Source organism: Oncorhynchus keta, chromosome 14, assembly GCF_023373465.1.
Source record: "Oncorhynchus keta strain PuntledgeMale-10-30-2019 chromosome 14, Oket_V2, whole genome shotgun sequence".
Taxonomy (NCBI): Eukaryota; Metazoa; Chordata; class Actinopteri; order Salmoniformes; family Salmonidae; genus Oncorhynchus; species Oncorhynchus keta.
In genome coordinates, this window is record NC_068434.1 from 66628691 (window position 1) to 66640952 (window position 12262).

Sequence of the window (12262 nt, forward strand, 5' to 3'; positions counted from 1 at the left end):
ATACAGTACAACACTTTTATACAGTACAACACTTTTATACAGTACAACACTTTTATACAGTACAACACTTTTATACAGTTCAACACTTTTATACAGTTCAACACTTTTATACAGTACAACACTTTTAAACAGTACAACACTTTTATACAGTTATACAGTACACTTTTACAGTACAGTACAACACTTTTATACAGTACAACACTTTTATACAGTTCAACACTTTTATACAGTACAACACTTTTATAACAGTTCAACAGTAAAACATTTTATACAGTACAACACTTTTATACAGTACAACACTTTTATACAGTTCAACACTTTTATACAGTACAACACTTTTATACAGTACAACACTTTTAAACAGTACAACACTTTTATACAGTACAACACTTTTATACAGTTCAACACTTTTAAACAGTACAACACTTTTATACAGTACAACACTTTTATACAGTACAACACTTTTTTGCAACACTTTTAAACAGTACAGTACAACACTTTTATACAGTACAACACTTTTATACAGTACAACACTTTTAAACAGTACAACACTTTTATACAGTACAACACTTTTATACAGTACAGTACACACTTTTATACAGTACAACACTTTTAAACAGTACAACACTTTTAAACAGTACAACACTTTTAAACAGTACAACACTTTTAAACAGTAAAACATGTTTAAACAGTACAACACCTTTATACAGTACAACACTTTTAAACAGTACAACACTTTTAAACAGTACAACACTTTTAAACAGTACAACACTTTTATACAGTACAACACTTTTAAACAGTACAACACTTTTATACAGTACAACACTTTTAAACAGTACAACACTTTTATACAGTACAACACTTTTAAACAGTACAACACTTTTATACAGTACAACACTTTTATACAGTACAACACTTTTAAACAGTACAGTACAACACTTTTAAACAGTACAACACTTTTATACAGTACAACACTTTCTTTATTTTGCATAATTTTTTCTGTTTTATTATCTCTCCCTCAATAAACATGTACATTTTGACAGATCAGAATATGTTTAAACACTTTATCCTTGGAATAGCTACATATTTGTGGGTTTGTTTTTGATCATGGGCATACATTTTTATACGTTAATCTTGTTTAATATATTATGTTGATTGAAAGCAGAAGTTAATTAATTGAAAACCCCTAGAATGTTACCTTCAGTTTTTTTTGTCTGTTCCTGTAGATTTTTGCATAAGCCAGGCAACAGATTTAAGATGATTTGAATGCCCCTTGAGCAAAGCCCTTAGTAGAAAATTATACACAAGCAAAGATACTGGCAGATAGGCATATTATAATACTCTGCCTTTGTCATCATAATCTGTTTTATGATAGACTGCACACAGATCACAATGTGTAAATATTAAACAGATGAATAATCACAACCAAGGCTCGGTGGTAGATGCTGTTGCTCCTGTGCTCCGGCGTAGAGGGGTGGAATTAGAAATGGGCGAGGGACAGGATGTTCCATGCAGCTAACGCCTACACTACAATTAGAATGATTTATTCAGAGTTATGCACTGAAAACACAAATGGCAGAATACATTAACAAACTAGATAACATGAAAATAATGGTAATGAATGTTTTTGCCTGCTCTCTCTCTCTCTCTCTCTCTCTCTCTCTCTCTCTCTCTCTCTCTCTCTCTCTCTCTCTCTCTCTCTCTCTCTCTCTCTCTCTCTCTCTCTCTCTCTCTCTCTCTCTCTCTCTCTCTCTCTCTCTCTCTCTCTCTACATCTCTCTCTCTCTCTCTCTCTCTCTAATCTCTCTCTCTCTCTCTCTCTCTCTCTCTCTCTCTCTCTCTCTCTCTCTCTCCTCCCTCCCACCCTCTCTCTCTCTCTCTCTCTCTCTCTCTCTCTCTCTCTCTCTCTCTCTCTCTCCTCCCTCCCACCCTGACTGTCTGTCGGTGTGGGCGCGCATGTGTACAGGCTGTGCCTTTGTCAAGTTCTCCAGCCACGCAGAAGCACAGGCGGCCATCAACAGCCTGCACGGTGGACAGACCATGCCAGTGAGTATAACCGTGTTACACGCACACACACACACGGCTTCGATACTCGTACAGTATACAAAATGGGTATTCGCACATACTGTATAGAACATTGACGGCATAGCCGCCCTTCCTAAAGCTTTCAAATAATACATTCACACATAAAACTTTCACCTAGACTTTCTTAGCATTTATTAATTGTCACAAAATAATCACAGTCAGCATCCAACTTTTCACATTGCACTACTGTATGTATGTGCAGCATATAATATATGTCTTGTCATTGAATATGCTGTATATATTATTGGATCAGTTGTCGGATCGTAATTTGCTCACCCTGTTGCAGGATATTTCATGCACAGCAGGAAATGCTAACTTGTAGTTTATTCAAGGTTTAAAAAGGCTTCTAAAGTTTGTAATTTTGAATTTAAAACGTCTGGCTTGATTTGCCGTAACTAACAATTTATCAACCCCTACAAAACTGTCAGTTTATTATAATCCACACAATAATTCACATTTCCTGTTGCTGCAGGGTTACTCCTGCTGTGAGAAACTGGTCAAATTACGATCCTACGCCTGTATATCTCCTCTCATATCTATTGTACCTTTTTACCAGTCTGTATCTATAGAAATCATTTTGTAATGACATATGAATAGTATACATTATGTGTGTCCTAACATATATGCAACAGAAATGATGCAGCTTTTCAAGATTCATATTATTTCATGCTCAAATATGGAAATCGTCTCTGAAAAATATCTGAAATCAAAAGTGTAATAATTGATTTAGTGCACACTCATTGGGAGGTACTTTTCCGTAGAGGAAAATAATCAATAATGAATTCTCCTTCAGTCTAAAAACACAACATTCACACAGAGCTTATCTTTCAGCGTATTTAATTAGAAAATGCAATATACTAGCACAACTTACGAGTCTTAGGAGACTAGTTATTACCTTTATAGTCGTAGGTTTTGTAGCAAGCATGCTTGGACGATTCATTTGAGGCCACGATAGTAGAGAATAAACCGTGGAACCAAAGTGTTTTACAGTATCATGCTGTAATTCTCTAAACACAAACATCTCCTCCTACCCAACATGCTGGGAATCATCCTAATTATTGGATATCCTGCAACTCCTGTCAAACTGCAGTAATTACAAATTGGGGTTGTTATGCTTGTTATCTGGCATGTAAAGGCCATCATTAAACATGTTTTACTAAGGGAAGATGATGAATAACACAGAATCTCAATGCATATTTTAGATTCACAGTCCCTGGCAGACACCTTAAGTTCATACACTCCATTGATGTCTTGCTATAAATATTTACTTCAGCTCTCTGGCAACAGGATAGTGTCCTGGAAGCCGGATGTCATTTACACATACTTCCCTTACTGATGCTGTCTGACACGTTTTCCAATAGCATTAGAAGTCACAAGCTTAGGGAGGGGGGGAAAAACACAACTACTCTAACTTTGGGTGTGTGTCTGTTGCTGCGCTGAGCCCCTGCCCTGCCCAGCCTGCAGTAACACAGGGTCAGTACCAAAGCCAGCTAAACCACTTGAGTGCTGCTCCACGACAGATGAACTGTCCAAGCGACATATGGAGCCCCAAACAGACCCGGAGTTGTATCCAGAGCCAACCAGAAGCTCATTCATAATCTATATTATCCATATCTCTCCCACTACCCCTGCACCTGTTACTTCTATATCCTACGTCCAAGTCCCAGTCAGATTAATAGGCAAGGTGGCCATTAGTACCGAGATAAGGCTTTGATACCTAGGGGGATGCAGTTAATTTGGATAATATCAGTGCCACATGTCGTCAACAACCGACTAACAGGAGGCAGGATCCAGAGAGGCTCTCTAACCTACTGCCAGCTGTGGGGTCTGGACCAGTCTCGCACAAAGAGCTCTCTCTTAATGTTCAACTCTAGAGCATCTGTGTTAGCTGGCAGCCACACCCGGCCGTAAATAATACCTGCACAGACCAAAATACATTGGGTGGTAATGAAAGCCATGGTAATGAAGGGAAAGGGCGAGGGACGCCACCGAAGGGCAGCGGCTGATAGATCAGGTCAGGCCTTTAATTGATGCAGATTGCAGGTGCCCCTAATTGAACTTAAAAGGTAATCAGGCTCCAAACAGGCCGACGCTCTCTTGGTTCAGCTGTTGAATTAAGGCTGTGGAGAGAGAGCGAGAGAGAGCAAAAGAGAACGAAAAAAGGGGGAGACACAGGTGGCAGGGCTTCAAATGGCAGAGCCGGGGGCAGACAGCACCCAGCAAATTGCAGACATGGCCGTGTTCTGTGTCGCACCGGCGGTGACAGGGCCTGCTGAGCTCACTAGTGTTGGCAGGAGTGAGACAGTGTGTGAGAGGAGAGAAGGGAGAGAAAGAGAGGTAGTGGAGAGCCAGATTAATGAGAGATAACATAAAGCTAGAGAGCATGACACATAATACTCTCTCTCTCCCTCTCTCTCTCGCTCTCTCTCTCTCTCTTTCTTTCTCTCTGTCACTCTCTCTCAATCCCTCTGTCGTTCTCACTGTCTCTCTCTCTCTGTCACTCTCTCGCACTCTCTCTCTCACTGTCTCTCTCACTCTGTCTCTCTCTCTCTCTCGCTGTCTCTCTCTGTCTCTCTGTCTCTCTGTCTCTCTCTATCGATCTATACATCTCCCTCTCTGTCACTCTCTCTCTATCGCTCTTTCTCTCTGTCTCTGTCTCTCTCACTCTCTCTCTCACTCTCTCTCTCACTCTCTCCTACGCTGGATGAAAGCATGATAGAATTTCTAACACAGATACAAGTACGAGAAGATACACTTTTATTGCTTGAGATCGCTTACACTGTGTGTGTATTTTAATGGTGTGTTTGTGTGTGTTGTTAAAGTGGGTGAGTGTCGTGGGTAGGTCATGTTGCAATGTCACTGATGGACAGTACGGACCAATGCAGACAAAAAGACAGACAGACTAATGAGACACATACCTCCCATCAGGCCCACGGGAATATGTGGAGAGACCGGTTCAACAGGAGTTGAACTGGAGGCCCACATGGAGGCCTCATCCAATTACTGGACAAACTTGTTATCTTCAATTTGATTATCTCATTTACGGCTTTGGGTTGAACCCTATCAGCAAGGATGGAGCCCAATAATGTCACTGAACCAGGGTTTAGAGGACTATTTTAGTGCAATAGCTTACAAAGCATTCCCTGTTTGACATCATATTGAGGAGACTGGAATTCTTGCTATGTCCATGAAGTATAGAAGGTGAATGATTACAGATAAACATAGAATTTCAGAAGTAATTTCCTTTTAAAAACGGTCTACATGGTTGCCATTATGATAGTAAAGTAATGGTTTGTCATTAGTATTCTGTTAAGACAGGCTTCCACACACTATTTCCCATATTGTGTCGTCATAAGCTTCTGCTGAGGATAAAGTCTGAGTGTGTGTTTACATGTCTGTATAGTACCCACTTTACACCAGTGACTTCATATCAGGGCTATGAGCAGATAAAAACAGAATGGCGTTTCACTCTTGTGGCTTATTTCTAATCCCTCAATTACATTTCCTTCTTTTGTCTTCTTCTTGGTTTTGGCCCCGTACACAACATCCAGTGTGAGTTTTTCACAAGTCAAGTGTGTTGTTCTCAAAATTAGATGAGTTATTGAACCTGTGGCAAATTCCTCAGCTGTACCCATCAAAAGTGAAGGCTCCCTGTTGCCCCTCACTGAATTCATTTTCTTTCGAGATAGGAGTCATGCCGTTGGAGGTTATTATTTTTGTTTGTTTGTCAGGTTATGATTTTCTGCTGGGAGAGAGACAGAGAATAGAGAGAGAAAGGAGAGAGATGGAGATGGGGAGAGAGACAGAGAATAGAGAGAGACAGAGAATATAGAGAGTGAAAGGAGAGAGATGGAGATGGGGAGAGAGAGAGAGAATAGAGAGACAGAGAATAGAGAGAGAAAGGAGAGAGATGGAGATGAGGAGAGAGAGAGAGAGAGAGAGAGAGAGAGAGAGAGAGAGAGAGAGAGAGAGAGAGAGAGAGAGAGAGAGAGAGAGAGAGAGAGAGAGAGAGAGAGAGAAAAAAGCTGCTTTCCATCTAGTGGCTGAATTATTCCCAGTTCATTTCAGATGGATGACGTCCTCTGATCCCCTCTAGTGAATTCTTCCTCTGAAGTCCCCTGTCTCTCCTAGAGATCGGGCTGGAGATCCAGTCAGGATGTATCAGGTAGAATAACAGGAAGTAGAAGGTATGAAATCCTTTGTTCTGACACTAGATATTTTATAGATAGAGTGAAGAACCAATTCTGATTTAGGGAATTCTTTGAGAGTATGAGATGCTAAGCCCAGCACAGCTTGTTCTCTCTCCAGTACCATAGTGAATAGGAGCTGTGGTAGTGTTTCAGTTTTAGTACTACTTTAGGCTGGCTCTGCAGACTGTTTCTTGCTCCCTGATACTCTACTCTGCACTATGCAGGCAGGGAGAAACCAGCCCAGCCTAGCTTGGGTCAGTGAGTCCTGAGTCACAGTGCTTTGAGTAGAGGCTGCCCGGAGCTCTCCCCTCCCAAGCCTTCTTCTTGCTGCTCACAATGTGTTCTTCATGAATAAATGAAGAATGGTTAATGAAAAATGGTTATAAATAGATAAAGGAATACACAGCTACATAAATCAGAAAATGAATGTGATCTAAGTGCCAGCCCCTCGCTCTGCTAAAGGAAAAGTGGGAAGCGAGGGCAGTGCAGAGGCGCGGTGCGACCGGTCGGAGAGGCGCTGGAGGGATATGTTTGCTCAGCGCAGACCTCATTAAAACCGACAGTCCCGTCCCTCCACCAGCCCCAGCAGAAGATAGGGAAAGAACAGTGAAAGGTCAGGGGGTGGGAAGGAAATGAAATGAAATTAGAAAGGACAAAACAGTGTACCATTAGAGCGGTACTCCGCCATATTGATTCAGCTAATTGAAATGGCATCTTGGGAACAGAACCAGATGGGTCCCCCTTGGCCTGAGGTGAGGCGCTGGCTGGCAGGTGCAGGGCTGAAGAGGGCTGGCTCCTCTGACAGGAAGAATCCAATATGACACCAACTGTCCCCCCAGGGTGCAGGCTGACACCCCTCCCAACACCCACCCAGCCTCTACAGCACAGTGCAGGAGACACAAACACCGCTATTGGTGGATGGGCTCAACACTCACTCACTGCATTCGCATTCACCGCGTGAGGCAGTTTGTTTGTTTCTTTGTTTTTAAGGGGGACTTTGTCTTTGTTCTGTTTTGCTTTTTGAGGCGGACCCCCTTCAAGCACCACTGGAGAGTTGCTTGGGCTGGGTTCTAGCCTTTTGTTTTTGAGACCCAGTAGAGGGTACATTCTGGCTGTTGACACACACACATGCACACACACATGCGCACACACACACACACACACACACACACACACACACACACACACACACACACACACACACACACACACACACACACACACACACACACACACACACACACACACACACACACACACACACACACACACACACACACACACACACACACACACACACACAAGTCCTCATCTCTCTCTGTCTCCCTGTAGTTTCCATCTCTTTTTGATTTGTACTGTGCAAGGAAACATTGTAATCAAAATACAAATCAAAGTAGGCATTTGTGCTGAACTTGTCAAGATGACACATTATATGAAAGATGAATACAAGTCATGATTATGGAGTCCTTTTCTCTCCCTGTGTCTTTGCTTTTCTGATCTGACTAATCACATCCTGACTTCCCCCTGGCTGCCTGTGTCCTTCTGACCTTTCCTGGGTGCAACCGCAGCAGCAGTTCCTGGGTATCTCTCTCTCAGCGCAGCGTGCACTGGCTGGAATTAAATAGGATCTGGGCCTCTTGACAGTGTCTGAGGCTTTCTGTGTCTGTCTCTCTGCCTGTCTGGCAGCCTCCTCTCCTCTCTCTTCTCTCCTCTCTCCTCTCTCCTCTCTCCTCTCTCCTCTCTCCTCTCCTCTCTCCTCTCTCCTCTCTCCTCTCTCCTCTCTCTCTCCTCTCTCCTCTCTCCTCTCCTCTCTCCTCTCTCCTCTCTCCTCTCTCCTCTCCTTTCCCTGGACGTCATATGAAGAACTGACTCTGGTCTCTGTCTCTCAAATGATTTAATTGGATCCAAACTCAGAAGCACAGACATCAATACAGCACTATATCTGCCATAAGGCACTGTCATTAGTCAATACCTCTCCCTGTGCACGCCAAAGGCTCCAGTCAGACCTCATTATGGAGTATCGTATTCAGTTGAGCGGCGGGAGGGGGACTGGGGCTCCTCTGGGACCACACTAAGGACCACAGTTGACTCCAATGTACACTGAGTATAACAAACATTAGGAACACCTTCCTAATATTGAGTTGCAGAACAGCCTCAATTCGTCGGGACGTGGACTCCACAACGTGTCGAAAGCGTTCTACAGGGATGCTGGCCCATGTTGACTCCAATGCTTCCCACAGTTGTATCAAGTTGGCTTGATGTCCTTTGGGTGGTGGACCATTCTTGATACACAGGGGAAACTGTTGCCGTTCTTGACACAAACCGGTGCACCTGGCACCTACTAACATACCCCGTTCAAAGGCACTTAGAATCTTTTGCCTTGCCCATTCACACATACACAATCCATGTCTCAATCGTCTCAAGGCTTAAAAATCCTTCTTTAACCTGTCTCCTCCCCTTCTTCTACACTGATTGAAGTGGATTTAACAAGTGACATCAATAAGGGTTCATAGCTTTCACCTGGATTCACCTGGTCAGTCTGTCATGGAAAGGTGTTCTTAATGTTTTGTACACTCTGTGTGTACACTAGTAGTCAAAATTTTACTAAACCCACAGATCATCTACTATTCCCACTGTCTCTACACAGCTCAGATTGGAGTCATTTAAAATATGCACTAATATGAAATAGTCCGCCCAGACCTTGTGTGGTGTGTGTCTGGTATTGTGTGGTATGTGTCTGGTGTTGTGTAGTGTGTGTGTCTGGTGTAGTGTGTGTGGTCATGACTCAGTATGGTGTGTGCATGAGTACGTGTGGTGTCCTGCGTCGAGGTGTGTGCATGCGTAGTCATTGAGGTACGTGTCTTGACTGAGTGTGGTGTGTGTCTGTCCATTGCTGAGATGAGTGTTGTCTTGACTGAGGGTGGTGTGTGTCTGTCCATTGCTGAGATGAGTGTTGTCTTGACTGATTGCAGTGTGGGTATCCCCAGGGGGCGTCCTCCAGCCTGGTGGTGAAGTTTGCCGACACGGACAAGGAGCGGACCCTGCGTAGGATGCATCAGATGGCGGGCCAGCTTGGCATCTTCAGCCCCATGACCATCCAGTTTGGGGCCTATGGCGCCTACTCTCACGCTGTAAGTCTCGGCTCCACGGGGGAGGAGACGGTGAGCTTTTACACTCTGCGCATGCGAGTCACGGCTCCTCCTGATAGCTTGCCATACACACTCTGTCTACCTACGTTCACACCTGAAGTTAACATCTCCTCAAGTTTGGAAACTGTAGAGTTTGCACTCACACTGTAACTAACAGCTCGCCCTGCCAGGTGAGAATCACCCAGTCACACAGAGTAAAGCAATCTGTCTGTCTGTCTGTCTGTCTGTCTGTCTGTCTGTCTGTCTGTCTGTCGGCCCTCTAGCTTCATCTCATTATAATGCGTTATATGTTGTTTGTAATGAGCAGCAGCCCTGTAAAGCAGCAGTGTTGTTAAGTAGCAGGGCTCCGGGGCAACAGAGACCTGTCTATTCAACAACATGGCCAAGCAAACAGTGATGTGAAAGTAAACATGCCCCTCGTCCTGCGGCGATTTCACCCTGCCTCTCTCTCTCCCCGTCTCCCTTTCCCCCCTCTCACCGTCTCCCTCCCTCATCTCTTCCACTGCCTCCCTCTCCCTCCTCTTTCCCTCACCCCCCCCCTCTTCCTCTCTCTCTCTCTTCAATGCCACAGCAGATGATGCAACAGCAAGCAGCGCTAATGGCGGCGACCCAGAACTCGTATCTGAACCCCATGGCAGCCATCGCTGCGGCACAAATGCAGCAAATGGCAGCTTTCAACGTCAACGGTCTGGTGGCTGCCCCAATGACACCCTCCTCAGGTACAAATACACAGCCAGGACTGGACTCCCGTCCTTCCCCAACCCTCCCTCCTACGTGCCTGTAATACTTCACTATATTCATTAGTGAGCCGTGTACAAGCCGTGCTAATGTCATGTATTCTACCCTGGCTGTTAGTACAGTTCTTTAGACGTTATCAGGTTTCTTTTCATGTCTGTCTCTTTTAAAAGGGACAAAAAAACAGTCTGCCTTTTGGTAGTGCTGAAGTCTAGAGAAAAAATAGTGTGCCCTTTTGGTAGTGGTGAAGTTAGAGATGACATTGCCAGAGTGACAGAGGGCCCTAAAGTAAGATAAAGAAGATGTGTCGTGAGTGAGGCATGATGGGTTATGATGTATGACATCCCCCGGCCCTCATTGGCCGCCACAGTGGATGACCTCTCTCTTTTTCTCTGTCTCTCTCTCTCACTCTCTCTCTCTCTCAGTCTCTCTCTCTCTCTCCCTCCATCTCTCTCTCTCCCAGTCTCCCTCCCTCCATCTCTCTCTCTCTCTCAATTAAATGTCAATTTATTTCAATGAAGTGAAATAGATAATAAACAAAAGCAAAATAAACAATACAAAATGACACTCAAAAAAGTTCCAAAAGAATACAGACATTTCTAATGTCATATTTTGTCTATATACAGTGTTGTAATGATGTGCAAATAGTTAAAGTACAGAAGGGAAAATAAATCAACATAAATATGGGTTGTATTTACAATGGTGTTTGTTCTTCACTGGTTGCCCTTTTCTTCTGGCAACAGGTCACAAATCTTTCTGCTGTGATTGCACACTGTGGTATTTCACACAATAGATATAGGAGTTTATCAAAATTGGATTTGTTTTCGAATTCTTTGTAGGTCTGTGTAATCTGGGGGAAATATGTGTCTCTAACATGGTCCTATATTTGGCAGGAGGTTAGGAAGTGCCACTCAGTTTCCATCTCATTTTGTGGGTAGTGTGCACAAAGTGTCACGATCGCTGTCTGGACCAAGGTGCAGCGCGGAGAGTGTACATTTTCTCTTTATTTCTTTAAATGTCGCCAACAAAACAATAAACAACAAAACGTAATGTGAAGCTTACTAGGGCTTTTACAGGCCACTAACAAAGACAACTACCCACAAATACAAAAGGAAAAAAAGGCTGCCTAAGTATGATTCCCAATCAGAGACAACGATAGACAGCTGTCCCTGATTGAGAACCATACCCGGCCAAAACATAGAAACAAGGAACATAGAGTTTCCCACCCGAGTCACACCCTGACCAACCAAACATAGAGAAAAAAAGAACTCTACGGTCAGGGCGTGACACAAAGCATGTCTTCTCTTGAGAGCCAGGCGTTCCTTCAGTGGCCTTTCTCAGTAGCAAGCCTATGCTCACTGATTCTGTACATAGTCAAATCTTTCCTTAATTTAGGGTCAGTCACAATGGTCAGGTACCAAATAGTCTTCTAGTTTGCTCTGTTTTTTGTAAATTCTTTCCAATGTGTCAAGTAATTCTATTTTTGATTTCTCATGCTTTGGTTGGATCTAATTATGTTGCTGTCCTGAGGCTCTGTGGGGTCTGTTTGTGTTTGTGAACAGAGCCCCAGGACCAGCTTGCTTAGCGGGCACTTCTCCAGGTACATTTCTGACTTTGTTATGGAAGGTTTGGGAATCGCTTCCTTTTAGGTGGTTGTAGAATTTAACGACTCTTTTCTGGATTTTAGCGGGTATCGGCCTAATTCTGCTCTGCATGCATTATTTGGTGTTTTACGTTGTACACAGAGGATATTTTTGCAGAATTCTGCATGCAGTCTCAATTTGGTGTTTGTCCCATTTAGTGAATTCTTGGTTGGTGACAGACCTCACAACCATAAAGGGTAATGGGTTCTGTAACTGAGTCAAGTATATATATATATATATATATATATTTACCCCCTTTTTCATGGTATTCAATTGGTAGTAGTTACTGTCTTGTCTCATCGCTACAACTCCCTTACGGACTCAGGAGAGGCGAAGGTCGAGAGCCATGCGTCCTCCAAAACACAACCAAACCAAGCCGCACTGCTTCTTAATTAACACAGTGCGCATCCAACCCAGAAGCCAGCCACACCAATGTGTCAGAGAAAACAACGTACACCTGA

At 43.5% G+C, this 12262-nt stretch overlaps 1 protein-coding gene across 16 annotated transcripts in view; it reads left to right on the forward strand.

Annotated features, from left to right (window-relative positions):
• Window positions 1-12262, forward strand: part of LOC118393820 (CUGBP Elav-like family member 4) — a 182218-nt gene that overhangs the window by 139536 nt on the left and 30420 nt on the right. For 6 of the 16 annotated variants that reach the window (XR_008064180.1, XM_052462174.1, XM_052462176.1 and 3 more), the window contains exons 5-7: window positions 1966-2045; window positions 9247-9435; window positions 9995-10142. Coding sequence is in view for 15 of the 16 variants with exons in the window: in XM_052462174.1 (XP_052318134.1) it covers window positions 1966-2045; window positions 9247-9435; window positions 9995-10142 (417 nt within the window). In the remaining variant the exon portion in view is untranslated. The remainder of the gene's footprint in view (window positions 1-1965; window positions 2046-9246; window positions 9436-9994; window positions 10143-12262) is intronic. The other 10 variants (XM_052462183.1, XM_052462185.1, XM_052462188.1 and 7 more) reach the window with 6 other exon arrangements.